Consider the following 20,299-nt stretch of genomic DNA (forward strand, 5'->3'; position numbering starts at 1 on the left):
CACAAAAATGCGGATTTTAATAACGATGGATATCATACTGTGTACTTTACACAATTAGCATGGAAGTTCCATGATGGAAATAACTAGTCTTTGTAACACGGTGCAATAGTTCGTTAGAAAAAAAATGTTCAACGTGTACTAAATATTCGTAAATACGTATACAAATAGACATTGTAAATAGAAGGAATTTTTATCGCATAATTAGATTGGATGAGATAATGTATTTAATTTATTAGTTATATCGATATTTGTCATTTTTAATTCATGAGGATAGATCTGCCAATCTTCTTTCTAAGAGTGCCGAATCTAGACGATTCTTACAAAGAAACTGACCCTCCAAAAAGACAACTGGAATTTCGTATTTGTATAGTTTAAGAAATCTTTCATTTTCTGGTGCTGTAATATCAATTTCTTGCAATTGATAACGACCAGAAAAATGTGTTTGCAACTCGTTCTTTAAAATGTCGCAAAGTGGACACGGATATTTCGTGTATAATGTTAATGTTGGTGGAGAAGATATTGGATGACACCTATAGAACGAAAGAAAGAATTTTTATTCTTCCAAAGAAACTTTTTGTAATTTTTTGTAATATTATTTATTTATCATAACAACGTGACTTAGAAAAATAACTTTTACAAACATAATTGTATATAATAAAAAAATATAGAATCGATTTTCATTATTATTATTGTATATAAATAAAAGAATAGTTCCATTGTACAATAAGTATCAAAATATCCTTGCAGTAGCAAGTATAAAAAACTTCTCTTTTCAGAGACTTACAATTTTTCAATTAAAATTGAAGAGGCACCACCACCTCCATTACATATGGATGCAACTCCTTTTTCCCCAGGCTTCAGAGCATGTACTAAATGTACCACAATACGAGCTCCAGACATACTATAATTTTAAGTATTCGTAGTTTGTATGTTATTTATAATTAAATAAATAATTATAATTATAAACACTCACCCAATAGGATGGCCAAGAGATACAGCACCACCATGAACATTTACTTTACTAGGGTCAAGATCGAGTAATTGTTGATTTGCAACCACAACTACACTGAAAGCTTCATTAATCTCCCAAAGTGTTATATCATTTTTATTAACTCCAGCATTTTGTAGTAACTGAAAATTAATATATGTCTTATCTTCAAAAATTTTTTAAATACATTACATAATTATAAACATCGCAAGAAATTTACTTTGGAAATAGCAAAAGATGGTGCAATTGAAAAATCAATGGGATCAATTGCAGCATCTTGAAATGCAACAATTCGTGCTAAAGGTTTAAGATTCATTTTTTGAGCAACATTTGTAGTAGTTAAAATTAATGCGGCAGCTCCATCATTTAGAGTTGATGAATTTCCAGCAGTTACTGTGCCATTTTCTTTCTATAATAAATACAAATCATTATATAAAACTTTAATCGCTAACTTTCAATAAATTTTAAATTATACCTGAAAAACTGTTTTCAAGTTAGAAAATTTAGTAAAATCCACTCTCTTATATTCTTCATCCTCGTTAAATATATTGGATTTGCCTTTCTTTTGTGGCACATTAACTGGAACAAGTTCATCTTGAAAGACTTTGTTTACATATGCTGTTGCACTGCGTTTATAACTGTTAATAGCATATGCATCTTGCTCATTACGCGTAATATTTAATTTTTTAGCAGTATTTTCTGCACAATTGCCCATATGAAATTTGTTGTAAACATCAGTTAAACCATCAAACACAATACCATCCTATTGAAGTATAAGTAAAATTAATTGAAAAAATGTTAACAAATTTGATAAAATGTCAAAAATATATTTGACAATATTTGTTACACCTCAAGTTTCATGCCACCATACTTAGTTTCTCCTCGTGCAAGGTAAAATGGTACATTGGACATGGATTCCATACCACCAGCGAGAACAATCTCTTGATGCCCACATTGCAATGTCTCAGATGCAAGCATAATGCTTTTCATACCACTTGCACAAACTTTATTAATTGTTGTGCATACTGTTGACTTAGGAAGATCTATTGTAAAAATTTGTATCTTATGGATGTTAATAACAGCAATGACATGACAGTATAAATAAAGTATTATTTTAAACATAAAACCTGCAAACAATGTAGCTTGTCTTGCTGGTGCTTGACCTAAAAAAGCTTGACAAACATTTCCCATATAAACTTCCGTAACATGTTCCTTTGAAATTCCACCACGTTCTATTGCTGCCTAATAAATTATTAATCATTATTTGTACTTGTAATTATTAATTATGAGAGAATAGGTTTATACTTGTATAGCCACAGCTCCAAGTTTTGGTGCAGGTAAATTTGATAGTCCTCCAAGAAATGATCCAATAGGTGTTCTAACTGCACTAACTATAACGACATCGTTTAATTTTACCTTAGAACTATATGATCGTACGCTAAGTAGGTAAATCTAGAAAATAAAGAAAATATTGAACAATAATGGTAAACTTTTTAGTTTTCAATTTTTTTTAAATAATTGAGAACAATTGACTTACTTTGTTCATATTCTTTAATATCAACATTATGATGGGTAATATGGTAACTCTTTTACAACTACTGTACTCAAATATAATAATATATGTATAATTTTTAAAATAAAACTAAATTATTAATTTATGTTAATAAATCACAGATTTTAAATGTTTTACGCTATTGAAACAGCATTTTGGTTAGTAGAAATCAATGACTTTCTCTCGTTGGTAGACGGCGTTAAAAATCTTACTTCATTTTGTAACATGTGAGACTTCCTGGCTCCAACTCAGCACAATATCAAAGCACTGCATTTGAACTTCGATCTTTGAATTTCTTACATTTTATCACAAGTTCGTGTAATTGTTATATACCATAATTTATACAAATTTACATCATTTTTCTTCTAAATTAACAACTTTGTCAACTTATTTTGTAAACTTATTTGCTACAAGATGCAACATATCGTTTCAAAATTTTAAAGAAGATACAAACGTCTTACTGAGATACCGCGCACGCGCAAAAGCATGTAAATGCGCAATTTGTAGTTTATTTCTGCCTACGATCATACCAAGTACCTGTCGTGTATTGAATTGATATGTCTTTTGTCAAAAAAAGATGAAGCTTTAAACTAAAACCTTAGATGCTTTATATCGTAAATCAAATATATAATTTCATCGAAATTTAGTTGACCACTTTTTCAACGAAATTGATATTCAAAAATGAATTTCGAAGAAAATAGATTAAATACTTTTTTGGCTTGGCCAAGAAATACCGCAGTCGATGTTACTCTATTAGCAAAAGGAGGATTTTATTATAGTGAATATAATGTAGAAGTAAAATGTTTTTTTTGTGGAGTAATAATGTCTGATTGGAACTGTAGTGATCAAGCTTTAATTCGTCATCGAGAAACAGCACCCGATTGCCCTTTTGTCCAAAATCCGTTTAGCACTTGTAATGTTCCATTGACACGGCATATTACTAACAACTTGGGATTAACTTCAACATCAACAGAAGTATTACAAAACACTGATCATTGTGAAAAATTTAAAATTTTATCAGAAAGATTAAAAACCTTTACTAATTGGCCTATTTCTTCTATTATATTGCCTATAAGAGTTGCCATGTCAGGTTTTTATTATCTTCAAGTTGATGACAAGGTAATTAATATAAGCAAATGGATATTTTGTAAAGTATTTATTTGATTTATAAGTATACATTTCATTTTGTTCATTCGTAGGTGCAATGTGCATATTGTAAAGGTATCTTGTTTAAATGGGAGCCTGGTGATGATCCAAATACAGAACATAAGCTACATTTTCCATTATGTAATTTCACCATGCATCAAGATGAAGATGGTATTTATTTATTTATAAAATATAATTTCTTTCTGTCAGAATCGAATGTTTTATCTTGGTTGTTTTGTTTAATAGATTCATTCTATTTAAGTAATGTAAATGTAATTCCTGGTACATCATCAAGTCTTACAGAATTAGGAATACAAGAACACACAGGTTCTAAACATTCAAATTATGCAACATATGAAGAAAGATTACGTACCTTCCATGGTTGGCCAGAACATATTAAACAAACTCCAGAAGAATTGTCCACTGCAGGATTTTATTACATCGGTAAAAACTGTGTTCAATATCAATGTTTATTTTGAAATTTTATTTTTATATGCCAACTTCAAAATATTAAAACATTAAAATTATAATAGGATTTGGAGATCATGTTAAATGTTTTCATTGTGATGGTGGTTTACAAAATTGGAAAGCAACAGATAATGCATGGATTGAACATGCAATATGGTTTCCCAAATGTGAATTTGTGAAACTCATGAGAGGACAAAAATTCATTAAGCATTGTATCAATAATAGACCACCTCTAGATCCATCGGTAAATATTATACTTACTTATGTTTATGAAGAATTATAAATTACATTCTCTTTTTATACAGATTTTTGAAAATGTACCAGAAGACGAATGTCCAGTCACAACTGAAACACAACCTGTTTTACCATTTGCACCAAATTTGATAAAAGAAACAGTAGAACAATTGTTAAACAGTCCAATAGTAGAAGTAATATTTCATATACTTATTCCATCTTTCTTAATACATTCACTGTGTACATTATAAGCAATTTGACACCTCTCATAGAACTATAAGGTGCTTAGTCAAAGTATCCAGTTTCCCCTTTGATTTGCTTTCAAATTATTATTTGGAATTGCAATTGTAAATACGTACATAATAAGTTAATACTAAATGCAACAAAATAGAAAAGTCAGGTTAACTATTTCAAAAGAAAAAATAATTCAAGAATTCCTAAGTATATCAAAACAATAATATAAGTTTTAGCATGCCAATATGTATACACATTAGCAAATAACACTTTCTGTTAGAAATACCCCAAAATTCACAAAACAAACTGCATAGACAGCAGAGTTATGATTGTTATAAAAATTTGAAAACTTGTTATGAAAATACGTATAATGAACCGAAACAAATTCACTAAGTGTCAATTTATAAAAAGCCTTATTCTTTCATCAGATATGATGTATTGAACAGTGAATGTATTAAAACATCTACCCAATATAATACCATCTTAAATCATTTTTCTTTTCAGCAAACTTTAGAAATTGGGTTCAGCATAGAAAGTGTCAAAAAAACTTTAGAAATTCGAATTACGAAGTTTGGAACTCCATATCCAGATTCCAAAGAACTTATAGAAGACGTACTTTCAATGGAAGATGATAATACTAGGTTTATTAATAATATATATTAAAATATTAAACAATGTAACATATACTAATATATTTTATTATTTCGTTTACAGAAGTGAATTAATTACCTCATTAGATCATGAAGTAGAGAAGGCTACAAATAATGCTATAGAGCAATGTAATAACAATGATGAAGATATTACTCAACAAAAAATAAATGAAAATAAAAATGAGAGAATCTCGAATAAGGAAGAAAAATCTGAAATATCTAATAACGAAGATGATACATATGAAAAGAAGATGGACATTAAACTGAAGGAAATTGGTAAGCAATGTTAAAAGTTGTCAAGCAAAATGATCACTTACATTTATTAATAATATCTAAAAATATTTTTAAATATATATATACAAGTTTTCATCTTTACTTTTACATTGTTTTTAATTTTTGATGAAAATTTATGGTTACTCTATTTTTTCCAGCATTTTTAGAAGAGGAAAATAGAAAATTAAAAGAAGCTCGTTTATGTAAAATTTGTATGGACAGAGAAGTAACCATTGTATTTTTACCATGTGGACATATAATAACTTGTGTTTACTGTGCTCCATCTATTACTTATTGTTCAATGTGTCGACAAAAAATTCGAGCTACTGTTCGAACATATTTATCATAAGCCAAATTATAAAGTACAGGGTATTAATTAGTAAAAATATTATTAAATATATTTATTCAAATTCAATAACATACAATATAAATTTTTTTAGAATAGTGAATATCGTATCTATAATTTTGTCTTGTGAGATAGAAAAACATATTAGAGAAACAATAAAATAAATATTTATTAATTTCTATTAAATAAAGAAAGCTGTATTAATATTCTTAACGAGTATAGTAATTAATGCAAACATAAAGCACGTTTTCATTTAAATAAATTAAGTATATATATATGATGCATTAATTTAGACTGTTATATGAATTTGTTGTTACAATTAAATGATATCATATAGATGTTTATCTTTTATATAATATCATACTTATATAAATAATATGAAACACAAGATTTTCTCTTCTTCTCAGGTACAGAAAAGTATAATAAGTTAAGAACAAAGTACAAGCTTGAGAATGTATCTTATTAAATCATGTATCCTAAACAAAAAACAAACAAGAAGCCCATTCATCAAGGAATACATATTGTGGGATCAAAAAATTCTTTATTTATTTATATGTTTAACTAATTTAATTAACTGTGTAGATGTAGGTTGTTGTAATAATGTTAATTGATTGTTAATTAAATTATACAGCATTTGTAGTTGATATAAAAAATGCATTCTGTATTATATAAAATTTAAAATTTGATTTATAATTTGTAAACTATGTATTATTTTATTTCTAAGTATTGCCAATGTTTCATAAAAAGTTACACAAATACAAATATATCATGTTTAATGAATGAAAGAAATAGCATCCAACTATTTCAACATAGCAATAAACATATCTATTGGTATTATTTCTAAGATACGCAATTTATCAGAATCATGAAAACATTCTACTTAAAATAAGATAACAAGACTACTATGTGTCAGTGTTTCAGGCTACAAATACCAGTTGTTCAGACATGTGAGTTAGTGTAGGATACAGTTGGTTTAAATTTGTGCAAAATCTTTTTCAAAAGGTAAGATCAAGTTACACATTTTATGCTATAATAATTATTTCATCCAAATGTATCATTGTAACAATTCTATATTAAATAATAGTAAAAAGAAACATTTATTCAATACTGGTATTGCAGAATCCAAACGTCAGGAACAGAATATAATAAAAGTGCCTTTTTTATTATCAATTATATTCTTCCTATGCAAAACCGTGTCACTTTTATTATTACGACTGATTCATTATTAAAATCGTGCATGACTTGGCAAGCAAAAATCAAGACTGATTTCAGAAATTGATTATATTTGTTAAAATGATTCGGAGACAAACAAAATCAAAAACAGACAGTCAGAATTCTTTTGTTAAAAATATTGTTTCATACGATCATGAATTGAAGTCTGCGCATTGATCATTTTATTTTTTAGTGTTATTTAGTTTTAAGTGATTTTCTAAGGTTAAGTTCTATAATAACACTTCATACAACCTCGTCTCGATGCACTTTTGTTTTGTTTTACTTATATCTTGTAATGTAAATAATAATTTACTTAATCGTTTTTCTTTCGCTTTATCTTTTACATCTTGCATTTGCAAACTGTGCTATAAAGAAGTAAAAATAATTAAATAGTTATATGTAAAAATATCGCTAAAATATGTATCAATGTGGTTTTGATTACATCATATCCTATGTTTCTTTTTTTTTTAAATTAAAACATATCGTATCAAAATCCTACTGCAATATATATACATATGTATAAAAATAGCCCCAAAAGTAATGGTGCAAGTAATTAAAATTGAAGTACAAGTACATATATATATCAAGAGAAAAATGATATTGATTTTATCAAATGATATATTTGTTTAATAAAGAGTTTCAAAATGACAAAGAATTCTAAGAAATGTACGCCTTAAGTTGCACGTGTAATTGAAAACAGAGAGAACGCAGTAGATTGGCCGCGGCCTTTCCATGGCCTTTTCCGTCACTCTTCCGTTATTACTACGCTTTGGTTGGGTCGAACGCTTTGGTGGGGACTGGAAACTTACAGAGGTACGCCATTGCTCATCACGGCACCCGACACTGAAATATTCGAGATTACACTCGTGTTTCTCGTTTATAATCTTTTCGCGTCTTATCAATATGGTTTTTTTCACAAGAATATAATTTCGTTCGAACAATTAGTGTGTGTTGTAACTTAATTCCTCGATCCATTACCTCAATTGTTAACGAAAAGCAGAGTGATTCATTTTTTTTCATATCATTCGAGTAATATTCGATCAAAGGAACGAAATAAGTATTCGTGGAAAGGAAGTAATAGAGTATTCGATACGAATTACTTTGTGTGCGCGTAAATTTATTGATTAACGGAAGAAATAATCGCCAAAGGACAAACGAGAACAAAGTGCGTGTGTGTTCACAAGGCTTCACAGTTCTGTATTGGTATGTTACGTCTATAATATGTTCTATTAACTATATATGTATATAGTTTTTTGTACCAAGAAAACATGGCAAAAAATGTTATCAGTTCGATGAGAAGATTAGATATCAAAGCAATATTTTTTATTGAATTTTTTTGATCTTCTAAGAACATAATTGTAAATTAACGTTTCTTTTTCCTCGTCATATAAACAATTGACCCGTACATGTCTGTGCTGTTTGTATCTACTATCTCCGTTGCATACCAACTTCCGTTGTGTCTCGCCTTCCTCTTGATTACGCTGTTGCCAAACGGGACGAACGAAACAGATGTGAAAGTTCAAAGAAAGACCAAAGATATAATTTCACGATTGATTTTGAATGTTTGTAACAAAATACTTGTAGAATGTATTTATTTAGTTTCAAAAGTATGTAGTACTTAAATATAGGTAAAAATTGACTCTAAATTAGCAATCGATAGCGTTTTAGTTCATGCAAAAATAAATGTTATACGCTATGAGTCGTAGAAACACTTCATAAAACAGTTTACACTGCTAGGAATGCTGTCATTAAAACAGAACTAAATGTACAGTAAAGATATTGTTTCGTTGAAACAATTTTGTTTTCGAATTAAACGTATTGATAATATATTATTTCTTATCGCGTTATATCTCGATAATACCGGGATTTGTAGGATGATTGATTTGTAGCTTCGTTTCATATGAACAGACAATTAGAAAAGTATGCATTCCGGAAAGGGGAAGAAAGGAATTCACTGTAGGAAACCGGTTTAGTGCCCTGTATAAACTGAGCTTTCTCACTAGTATCAAAATACTACTAATAGAATAAAAAATAAAGGTGGTATATACTTGCATTAAAAATGATGAAGGTATAGTTACGAAATAATAAAATTAGCAGACAATTTGTCATTATCATAAATGGAATAATAAATTCCATATTATTCTATTTAAATTGTTAAATAAGATCCTCAAAATGTAATAGTGAAATGCTCAGATATTTGATAAAGTTGTAAAATCGTTAAGATAAAATTACGATATAAAAAGAGGCACGAGTTGTTACGCCCTTGTCGATACATTTCATACCCATGAGTGCGCAGTGGTGTAATGCAACAAGAGAAGTTAAAATGCGGGCCATGCAAGCGGCAACGTCGCAGCATGAGTGTGTATTACAGCTGGCGTCCGTTCAGGCTACGAGATTGTGGCTCTGAGAACGAAGGGGGAGTTCTTGTTTGTGTGCAATATGTAGGCTGTGTTATTTCGACGTTACGTAGATGTGTGAAAAGTCTACGATACTCTGTCATTCACGAATCATAACGGCATCGCAACCAGCTAGCGAATCCCACTCACTAAAGTCTTCTCTCTCTGGATTCGTGTATACTATGTATACATATAATTTTCCATAAATGTACAGCACGATTATCGTTCCTTACATTGCACTTCTTTATACGCGTAGGTTCCATATGTCTTATAATTTTATTATGTGAAACTGGTAATAAATTTTGTCAATTTTGAATAAAATAGTACTGTTTAAAACTGCATAAAAATTACTATTATATCAATTACAATGAGAAAAATAAATAAAATTGGATAAAGTTGTCGAAGAGGTCTGTGTTCGTGAATTTTATTTATTCTTAAATGTGTTATAAAGGGCAATATTTTGAACAACTTTTCTTATGAAAAAATTAGTGACTAGCCTTAGTTTTCAAGATATTTACAAAAAAATTTCGATACTATACATTGCATTTTATCTATATTTGTATATGTATATATCCATGGCAGCGTATACGTCACATAGGATCACCGCTTGTCTCTACTATTTCTATAAACACATCACGGTGCCGGCAACTGAGGCGTATAACGAGTTATCTTAAGAATTAGAACCGAATGGTCGACCGCCGAAAAATTTACTCTCTATCGACAGTAATTTCATACGTACGGAAAAAGATCTATTTGCTAAAAAGTTTAAAATCGCACGAATTGGTAATATATTTTTCACATCTTGACTGCTTGCCACCATTATCTGTTTACATGTAGAAAACAAGAGGTACTCCTACACATATAGAGATCTGTGTGATATTGAAAGTATTTTACAAATACCTCAGTGAGTAAGGTTAACCCTCTATTATATAGAAAGGATTAAGTTGTTTGAAATATTAATTTCTACAATATATTTAAAAATCAATGATCAGTTAATCAATTTATAAAATGCCTTTTTTTTAAATAGGTTACAAATTAAACAAGATGACTGGTATTATTAAGCATAGAGAATTGGGAAATGATTCAGATTTTAAACCTTCTGCAAATCCACATTTAACGCCATCATCTCCTATAACACCTCATGTCTTGAGTGATGAAGTGGACAATGTTGATTATCGCTTTGAAGCAGCTAGATTACAGAGTTTTAAGAACTGGCCTGTACTATATATTTTACCCGAAATACTTGCACGTGCTGGATTTTATTACACAGGTGAAGGTGATAAAGTAAGATGTTTCGAATGCGACGTAGAAATATGTCTATGGGTAGAAGGTGATAATCCTATGGCTGACCATCAACGTTGGTCAGCAAGATGTAGATTTATTCGCAAAATGAATTGTGGTAATGTACCAATTGGAGTGGATCCAAGTACAGTTCTACCACCCAGGCCAAGAAGCGGAGATGTGTGTGGACCGTATGGCGTTGAATATCGACCAACTTCTTGTCCTGATAACCGTAACTTGCCAACAGAACTACAACTCCCAAGTACTGCGAAATTAAGCTGTTTAGGCTTGGGAAGGTCTAAAGGACCAGTACATTCTGAATATGCTAGTTATGATGCTAGGCTACATACATTTGAAACTTGGCCAAAATTTATGCCACAAACAAAAGAACAGTTAGCAGATGCAGGCTTTTATTATAATGGAAAAGGTGACCAAACATTATGTTATCATTGTGGAGGTGGTTTAAAAGATTGGGAACCAGAAGATGATCCTTGGGAACAACATGCAAAATGGTTTTCTAAATGCTATTATGTATTAATGGTTAAGGGTCAAGAATATGTAAATAAAATAACGGGCCAACATATATCTCCACCATCTAAAGAAGTAAGTACAAAAACTCTTAATCCTATATTATTTCTACAAGCAGGAATCAAATTTTATATTTATATACTTGCTACTTATTTCAGGAAACAATGCAAATGAATTTACCCGGTTACATTAAAAAGGTTCAACCTGTATCAATGGAGATAGAGAAAAAAGAGGATATGGAAAGTAATCCAGGTCCAAGTTCTCAAAATATAGGTTCTCAAGATAGTGGAATAGAGAGCATCGGTAATACGGAATCTGTAAAAGAGAGCACAGAAGATGTGTCAAATAATACAAAGACACAAAATAATAAACCCACTGATGATGCAAGGATGTGTAAAATCTGTTACAATGGAGAATTAGGTGTAGTATTTTTACCCTGTGGACATATAGTTGCTTGTGTTAAATGTGCCCCTGGCATGACAATTTGTGCAGTATGCAGGGAGCCTGTTACTATGACTGTACGAGCTTTCTTTTCATAGTATTCCATACCTTGTGATAGACAATGATTAAATTCTACATATAATTTCAATTAAAGTGTTTTATACTCGATCATCCACGACTGGTAGCGATAATCTATCGCGAACTGCACTAAATGACATGACTCATGTGGCATACCAGTCTGCGGGTACAAGCTATAAGAATTCTACAATTTTTCAAGGCTTTGTATGAAGTTTAAATCACAGGTACATGAAGAATATGAACAAAAAAATTTATTCTAATGCAACTGATAACACAATAAATATATTTCATAATTGTAATGAGATCAAAGAATTTTCTTCATGTTCTAAAATTTGTCCACGTGTGATCAGTATTACAATAAATGATATAAATATATTTAAGTATTCTTACAAGTGCCCAACATATCATGAGTGGAGGAGTCGTGAGATACTTGCTCATACTGGTCTTCAATAAGATTTTCAGATTAATTTTGTCTGAATAATAAGCTGTACCTGCAACTGAATGTTGCTATTTGCACATTCATAAATTTGCATTGACCGTATCATTGGAATAATTACAAAGGCAACAAGATAATGTGCTAGAATATAAAGTACAAATAGCAACAAAACATGATGTCTAGTCATTAGTATTATATAACGCCGAAAAATGAGCAAAGATTTACAATTGTAAGTTATAGAAAAAATAATGTTTTGTAAAATTTTATGAAAAATTATTCAATTTTAATTTTATTGCAATGCTTATGAAATTAATGTCCACTTAATTACCCTAGTTTAGTTTCGTCCAGCGTTATCAATTTGTATATCATATTTACGGATCTTGCTACAAGATATGCAGAATCACTGTGTAGTAGAATGTCTCTAAGGATATTTATACAAAGGAGGTAACTGTAAACATCTAAGTTACAGGCTACATGCAAACATAATTATTCGACTTAACTAATCTAGGGTGTTGTAATGTTTATATATTCCATGCAATGGAAACTTCTAGCACTTTTGTAATTTACAAAATTTGGTGATATTACAAAACAGATGTGTATATTGTGTATACAATTATGATTAAAAGCCGGGAAATATTATTCATTTAATAGATACAGGAAATAACACAAACAATAGGTGTTTACATTCGATTAATAAATAATGCTGGAATTTTTCTAGCCACCTGCTTTTGGCTATGATTAGCATTATTGTATATTACTTCAATGAAAAAGGAAATACATTAATTGCTTTTCTTTTTTTAATATTAGTTATAAAATATGGTGCAGCTTAAATCAAATATATTAGACAAATAATCTTAAATGCAAATTCATTTTAAAGATTTCAAATTGAACACTTCATTCTATTATTTTATTAGGCACTTCAAATAAAAAATTGTAATTTTTTATGGGTACTGCTAAATGTTAGTGAATTATTTTATATTATTGGCATACATATAAGAAAATTTACTTTCAACATGTATTCTGACTGAAAGATATTTAACATATATGTATAACATACAATCATAAGAAGTACTTGCTGTAGGGTTGAAGGGTTTTTAGATGCTAATAAAGTAGGACGTAGCCCATTACAATTTTGCCTTTTTACCAGTTATTATATTTGTGAATTATTCATATATTGCGTTGATTTGTTATTCGATCAATTGTCTAAATCATAGAAATGTAAAGTTCGTAAAAATCGTATACATTATTCTTTATTTAATGAATCTCCACCTATAATCGTTACATTTACTTCCGAATAGCAAAATTACCATTTTAAGTTATAAGATTTAAGTGGATTCTAAAAGATCCTAAACATTGTTTTTGTAAAAGAATTAATTATTTCGTTATTTAAGATCGCAATTACTAATGACGAGTACAAAGAATTTTATCGATATTTTCGAAATTTTTAATAGTTGTTATTACCATTCATTCAAGTAGATAATCGCTCAAAATGAAGCGAAACATTAGGTAGGTAGCATGTATTTGTTATGAAAATTATTAATCATGTAGAATTACTAAATTTTATGTAATATTACATTGTACTTGAAATCATTCGCACATTTTCATTATTAGTTTTTATTTATCGCAATTCCTTGTATATTTTAAATTACATTGTCAATATACAAAAATTTTATCTAATATTTTACTCGTTTGTTTCGTAATACAAAATTTCCAGAATATATTAAGTGATGTAAATGTATTTACATACACACGCTGTAAGTTTAAATCATTCTGACTATGTATGTATGTATGTTACTAATGTATGTTGTAATTGAAATGTCTCTGATTTTCTTCAAAATTTGTCATGCAATAGAATAGGAGAAATGAGCAAAAACGTGATTTTCAATACCTCTCTTAAACTTACCAAATTGGTTCTTTTTATAAGCTATTAAATGACAATTGAATCAAATCAAATTCTGTTTAGGGACACATTTGATTCTTTATTCGTATATACCCTTTAATCATAGTATCTCTTTGGTTTGCTTGACTGTTTTATTAAAAACGAAAATAAGAACGAGTAACAAATATCGATAAGTGAACAGGATTAGGTATGGTATTCCAAACGTAATAGTAAATATTATGAAGGTTGTTTTGACATTTTTATAAAATTTGATCATTTTTTATATAAACATTGTAATCGAATCCAGAAATGTATTTGGTATAAATTTTTTCAAGTAAAAATAATTTCTATCGTTCTATGTGGTAACATAGAAGAAACATTTTTAAATTTAAAAATTCATGGGAAGCATTGTAAAAATGCCTTTTTTTTCTTAATAGCAAAATCAACTTAAATGAATATGTATGTATGGCAACGTATCTTAGAGTTTTGACCTCGACATTCCCTTTTTTTTTTGTAACAACTCGTACAACCGGACTACTAACTCTTGAAACTGGCTTTTGAGAAGAGCCCATTCCATTTTTACGGCTGGAATTTTGATTAAAGTTCTCGACCTCAAATGGTTTATATTTCCATTTATAATTTAGAAACTACAGGTCGCTGATTTAGTTTTTTTTTTTTTTTTTTATTTATCACGATATATCAAACTGTTGAGAATTTATTACAGTTAAATATCTAAAAATATTAAACAAAACAGACTAAATAAAACTTGAAAATAAAATATGCGTGTTGTATTATACTTATTTATTGGAAATGATTATATGCTCAAACTTCTTGTAGCTTTAGTTGCAGAGATGTCGCTAGTTTCAAATACTGTAATGGCGAATGATCATTATAGTATAAATGGCGACTTTTGGTTCAATACGATGATACTATGATAGTACGACCAAATGTAATAATTGTAAAAATCTTAAATTGGCAAGAGTTTCAACTTTAGTCTTGTGTTTTTCTCTTATTTATTTAAATGAACGAGTATTAGTAATGGGAGACTTATTTGATATCGCAAATTTAATTACTACTGTCGGTGTTGATAGAATAAAAATTAAGCCGGAACCTGGACTGCCAGAGAAATCGTCGAATGAAATACTGACAGAGTTATTTAGTACATTCGATACTGAAGAAGGAATAGTATCACCAGAAAACACTGATCAACAGGTTCCAAATGCCAATATCAAAGTTGAAAAACCTAAGAAGTCTCAGATTAAGAAAAAGAAGACTAAGAAGAAACATAAGCATAAGGATAAAAAACATAAAAAAAAGTCAAAACGTAATTCCTCTGAAAGTAACAGCGATCCTGAAAGTAATAGTAAGATATAAATAATTACAAATATATGTAGGCATCTGTATTATTGAACAGTTGAATATAAACTTCTTTTGTAACAAATAGATGTTAAAAAGAAGAAGAAGCATAAAAAGAAGACAAAACGGAAGCATGAAAATGGCTCAAGCAAGTCATCGGATTCTGATGAACCCAAGAATAAAATGTCAAAGCTTAATAGTTCTTGTGACAGTGTAAAAAGGAAAGGTTATAATAAAGATAATGGATTGGGCAAAAAGATTACAGTTGCGGCAACAAATTTTGAAGAAGTAGTGTTAATTAAGAAGGAACGAGGATTAGAAAGTACCCTTCTAAAAAGCTCTGAAAGCCCTTTGTTACCCCCTATTTCAAAAAAAATTCAAGAGGATTCTGAAGAACCATTAATACCTAAAATTCTTGGTTTGTATAGTTTATTTATTATTTTTAAATTAAAAGTAATAATAACATTGAAATACGTAGACAGTTCTTGTTCTATTTATATTTTTTATTTTAAAGAAGAAAATTCAGTATTAAACTCATTAGTACATTGTTATAACATTCTTTTTCCATACACAGAAAAATCAAAGCAAGCAGTTCAAGGGAAAATCTTAATAAAAGATCTCAAGAATAGTATAGTGTATAATGACACGGTAAAAGAAATAGAAAACAAAGTAAAAGAAAAGGCAGCCCGAATGGAAGATGGAGAATTATCTGATAGTAGTACAGATAATAGAACTCCAACATTAAGTCCTAGCCCAGTGCAATATCCTTTGCTTAGATCACCAACATTAAGTCCAACTTTAGAAAAAGTGGAAAATAGAGTGTTAAGTCCTACAAAAGGGGGAATAACTGCAAGAAATGATTTGAGATTGATTTTGAGAGAAAAGGAGAAAAAAAGACTAGAAGGTATGGATAAAAGATCAGATGATATAGAAAAGTCAAAGTTGTACATGGATAGTGAATATAAAGAAAAGGTGTATAATTATAATCAGAAATCCACAATAAGCAGAGATGGTAAACGTAATCACAATTGCCAGTCACAAGAAAAGCGAAGATCTGAATCTCGAACATGCTCAGACTCACATAGGAGTAGAAGTAGAGGGCGAGATAAACGAAGAGATAGGAGTAGAGACAGGCATGATAAAAGTCGAAGCAATGATAGACGAGAATCTGTAAAAAGCAGAGAAAGACGAAGACATAGAAGCCGTAGTGATGATAGAAGTAGAGATAAATATGCACGGGGACGAAGTAGAAGTAGAGAACGGAAGTTAGTATTACTCTTTTATTAGTATATATATAGATATGTTAAATATATGTGTGTATTATAACATTAGTAAGTATTCATTTCTACATATTTGACTTGATATCTTATCAGAGAAAGAATAGAAATTGATAAGAAGAAATTATTAGAAATTGCAAGGAGGAATGCAATAAATATGATCAAACAAGGAACTCTACCATTAGCACAACAAGACAAAGCTATTGCTGCAATACAAGCTGGTGGAAAAACAGTGGATGAACTTACAGGTAAGTATATATTTTTATGTATGTTAATAATTATGCTTCATTATGTGTTATTAATGTTTCACTAAGTATATCAATAAATTGAAGATGAGCAGCTGTTTTGCAGTTGCTCTGGAGATGTTCAGTAAATACGACGTTTTATTCCTTATTCATTAATTTATATATCCCATAATGTCGCGCCGTGGCCGAAGTAACACGTGTAGTGCGGTTACAATGCTTACACAACTATTTAACGATAAATGGTAAATGAAATTTTTTTATTTTAGATTTTTGTAAATCGTTATCAAAATCTGAAGCATTAGGTGAACTTTCCAGTATATCTTCAGAAGAGGATGGAAGTGAGTCTGAAAAAGGCTTTCATCATCCTTTCTTGCTCAAAGGACGACCCGTTTCTATTATCATGAATATTCGGGTGAGTTTAATGCATTTAATAAAATATAAATGTAAACAATTTAATTGTTAATTATAACTATTGTCATACTTTAGGATGCAAAACAATTACCGACGAAAACATTCCAAGAAAAGACAGTAGAATCATCGAATCAATTACGTTTACAATTTCCTGTATCGAGTGGCCAACATCATAGAAAAAGCGGTAAAATTCCCGTTATTGTCAAAATTTTTGAAAACAACTTTTTTCTTCATTATTCACAATTCCTCATTTCCTATAGAAAATGAATGGGTACCAGTAACACCAAAAAAAACAGAACCAAAGAAACAGTTTATACCAGCTTCTACACCAAGTGAACCTCCGACTGTAGTAACTTCAACCACACCTGCACAGCCAATTCAAACAACAGTTTTTTCCCAACCAGGATCATTTGGGGTATGAGAAAGAGGTGACACTTTTCCGTTGAGTTGAAAGTATATTTGTATATACATGTATATTGTAATTACAGTTGATAGATATTGGTTCAATAATATCTCAACGATTAGCAGCAATAAGAAAATTAAGAGAAAATCCAAGTGATGCATGTGCTCAGAATGAAATTTATCGTGCACAAAATGAGGTAATATTCTGCGATTAAAAATATAATATATCTATAGTGTTATACATTTTTGTTTTATATGTGATATTGCAGATGAAGACATGGGCTGAAAGTAAACAGATGCCAGGTCAGTTTACTGGCAGTACAGGAGCCAAAGTGCTCTCACCTGCAGAACTTACTTCAGGTTACCAAGCCTGGGCTCGTAAGGTAACAGTATTATTTGCAGTCTGATTATATCTATTGTCCGTCATTCCACGTTTATTTTGCCATTGAAACTTATGATAGCAGCCCTTAATCTAAATATATGTTTACATGTCAGATAATTAACAAAATTCTATCTGAGATGTGAATACATATGTTAACACATATGTCTGGTATACATCATAGTTTTCTTTTTCTTTTTTTTTTTTAACAATGCATTGCCTGATACTGATATTGCCTGTAACAAGTTTTCAGGTACAGTCTCTATCAAGATCAATGTTATGTTGATCTGATAGGAACTGTGGTGTAGGCACAGACTATTTCTTATATAGAGGTAGATTCTGTGCCTGCATGGACACAGGAGCACCGTTATTTTATAAATTTCTTGTAATATATTACGAAACTACGCTCTAACTCAATTAACTGGACATGAATTGATATGATAAATTATGAGAACCATAAATGTAAAATAGATCAGTGAATGAAAGTAAAAAAAATGTACAAAAATACTGATTGTGCAAAGTTTACTTATATAATGGGCTCTTGTGAGATTATTGCTAATTATCATCAGCTTCCTATCATAGGATTTCATCAGGCGTTACTGTATCTTTCTGTCGTAAAGCTGGGATATTTAGCATTAGTCTGCATCCACCTGAGGGTTTGTTACAGGCACGTAGCTACATCAGAGAAGAAACAACTTCAGCGGCGTGATGTCGAATTTATGATTTCTTTGGTAAGTATTTTCACCCAAAAAATATTAGAATTTTATATAATCAACTATATATTGAAATATCATGATTGGACCTAAAGTAACAAAAATTATTTTACTACTTTTTGTTTTTATATTTTATATAAACTGTCACTTTTGTATTCTAATTCGATTGACCTTGAAACATTAATTATGTCCTAATCTAACAAACTATTTAGGATCAGTTAGTATCGGCACAACCTGTTTCGGGTGGGATGGGTATGGCTTTACTACAGAAGATGGGTTGGCGACCAGGGGAGGGTTTGGGAAAAAATAAAGAAGGTACTCTTGAGCCCTTGCAGCTTGAAGTAAAATTGGATAAAAGGGGCCTTGTTTCGGAACAAGATATTGGACAAAAAATAGGGAAAACTACAAAGCCATTTGTACCTGCGATCAAAACATTGGAAGGTATATTGTAGTAAAAATTTGTTCAACTTTATAATCTATAGGGATATAATATGAGTAAGTGAAAATTAATTAATTACAGGAAAACATCCAGTATCACTATTAGGCGAATATTGTTCAAAGCGAAAGCTTGGTGCTCCAATTTATGAATTGTGTTTTGAATGTGGACCAGATCACAGAAAAAATTTTCTTTTCAAGGTTCATAACAATTTATATTCTTTTCATCGTAAAATTTTTTTATTATTTATATCTAATAATATATTTCAGGTTAAAGTAAATGGAATTGAATATAAACCAAGCGTAGCAAGTCCTAATAAAAAACAAGCTAAAGCAGAAGCAGCACAGATTTGTTTGCAAACTTTAGGTTTATTGCCTGAATCTAATTCTATGCCTGTTTCAAAATCTTGAAATTGCTCTCATAACTTTATTTAAAAGGTTTTAATATTAATTCTCTGTGAATTAAGGAAAATGTAAAGCAATGTATAAAATTTTTTAAATTTAAAGAGCATAAGTTATTCCTTTTTCATTTTACTATGTATATAATAAAATTATAACTTGTAGGTTTAACATTTCAACACATTGCATTTTTATTCATGAAATAATGATTGCTACTCGCAATGTATGCATTAATGTAGATAGTATGAACAGGGTCTTTCTCAATCTCTCGGAGATCTCTCGGCAGAATCGATTTTGATGGTTTTCAAAATTGCCGTGTTTCAACAAAGAAATGACTCCGTAAACCAAAGGTCGTAAGTTTACGTAATGCGCAATATGTTCGAAGTGATGCCAAATTAGAATATCTAATGCTACCTAGCGGAATAAGAAAGAACTATTTTCGATAAACTTGGGTATTCTATCTTTGAGGGTATTGTACGTACTACAATATTAGTTTATAAAAGTAGTTCGGTGCGTTTACCATTAGATAGTTCTACTATT

The 20,299-nt window shown here is 29.9% G+C and overlaps 3 protein-coding genes across 7 annotated transcripts; 2 read left to right on the plus strand and 1 right to left on the minus strand.

The window, feature by feature from the left end:
* Positions 1 to 247: 247 nt before the first annotated feature.
* Positions 248 to 3,426, minus strand: Acat1 (Acetyl-CoA acetyltransferase 1). Of its 3 annotated transcripts, XM_076322567.1 has the most exons (10): positions 2,753 to 3,426; positions 2,526 to 2,586; positions 2,294 to 2,440; positions 2,116 to 2,230; positions 1,838 to 2,031; positions 1,464 to 1,751; positions 1,209 to 1,397; positions 974 to 1,131; positions 785 to 901; positions 248 to 530 (listed from the first exon to the last, which is right to left on the minus strand). In XM_076322567.1, exons 1-10 carry the CDS (start codon positions 2,755 to 2,757, stop codon positions 263 to 265), a joined length of 1,542 nt encoding a protein of 513 aa, XP_076178682.1. In that variant the 5' UTR covers positions 2,758 to 3,426; the 3' UTR covers positions 248 to 262. The 3 variants fall into 3 exon arrangements, with proteins under 3 accessions (XP_076178682.1, XP_076178683.1, XP_076178684.1); XM_076322568.1 differs by lacking the exon at positions 2,526 to 2,586 and having other exon boundaries at positions 2,753 to 3,425; XM_076322569.1 differs by lacking the exon at positions 248 to 530 and having other exon boundaries at positions 580 to 901; positions 2,753 to 2,772.
* Positions 3,054 to 11,856, plus strand: LOC143151808 (uncharacterized). Its single transcript, XM_076321243.1, has 20 exons — positions 3,054 to 3,659; positions 3,740 to 4,130; positions 4,220 to 4,398; positions 4,460 to 4,582; positions 5,127 to 5,263; positions 5,337 to 5,548; positions 5,704 to 5,891; positions 5,986 to 6,017; positions 6,281 to 6,298; positions 6,388 to 6,479; positions 6,523 to 6,527; positions 6,616 to 6,722; positions 6,813 to 6,838; positions 6,894 to 7,084; positions 7,164 to 7,232; positions 7,326 to 7,478; positions 7,633 to 7,640; positions 7,804 to 7,916; positions 10,527 to 11,383; positions 11,467 to 11,856. The coding sequence occupies exons 1-20, from the start codon at positions 3,222 to 3,224 to the stop codon at positions 11,845 to 11,847; spliced, it is 3,720 nt and encodes a 1,239-aa protein (XP_076177358.1). The 5' UTR covers positions 3,054 to 3,221; the 3' UTR covers positions 11,848 to 11,856.
* A 2,990-nt stretch (positions 11,857 to 14,846) lies between these two features.
* LOC143152436 (uncharacterized) lies at positions 14,847 to 19,905 on the plus strand. Of its 3 annotated transcripts, XM_076322559.1 has the most exons (13): positions 14,847 to 15,505; positions 15,587 to 15,916; positions 16,073 to 16,763; positions 16,872 to 17,023; positions 17,287 to 17,432; positions 17,507 to 17,615; positions 17,692 to 17,846; positions 17,920 to 18,030; positions 18,103 to 18,216; positions 18,833 to 18,943; positions 19,138 to 19,366; positions 19,446 to 19,561; positions 19,631 to 19,905. In XM_076322559.1, the coding sequence occupies exons 1-13, from the start codon at positions 15,181 to 15,183 to the stop codon at positions 19,769 to 19,771; spliced, it is 2,730 nt and encodes a 909-aa protein (XP_076178674.1). In that variant the 5' UTR covers positions 14,847 to 15,180; the 3' UTR covers positions 19,772 to 19,905. The 3 variants fall into 3 exon arrangements, with proteins under 3 accessions (XP_076178674.1, XP_076178677.1, XP_076178676.1); XM_076322562.1 differs by lacking the exon at positions 18,833 to 18,943 and having other exon boundaries at positions 14,847 to 15,499; XM_076322561.1 differs by lacking the exon at positions 18,833 to 18,943 and having other exon boundaries at positions 14,849 to 15,505.
* The last annotated feature ends 394 nt before the right edge of the window (positions 19,906 to 20,299 follow it).

The sequence above is a fragment of the Ptiloglossa arizonensis genome, chromosome 10, assembly GCF_051014685.1.
Source record: "Ptiloglossa arizonensis isolate GNS036 chromosome 10, iyPtiAriz1_principal, whole genome shotgun sequence".
NCBI lineage: Eukaryota > Metazoa > Arthropoda > Insecta > Hymenoptera > Colletidae > Ptiloglossa > Ptiloglossa arizonensis.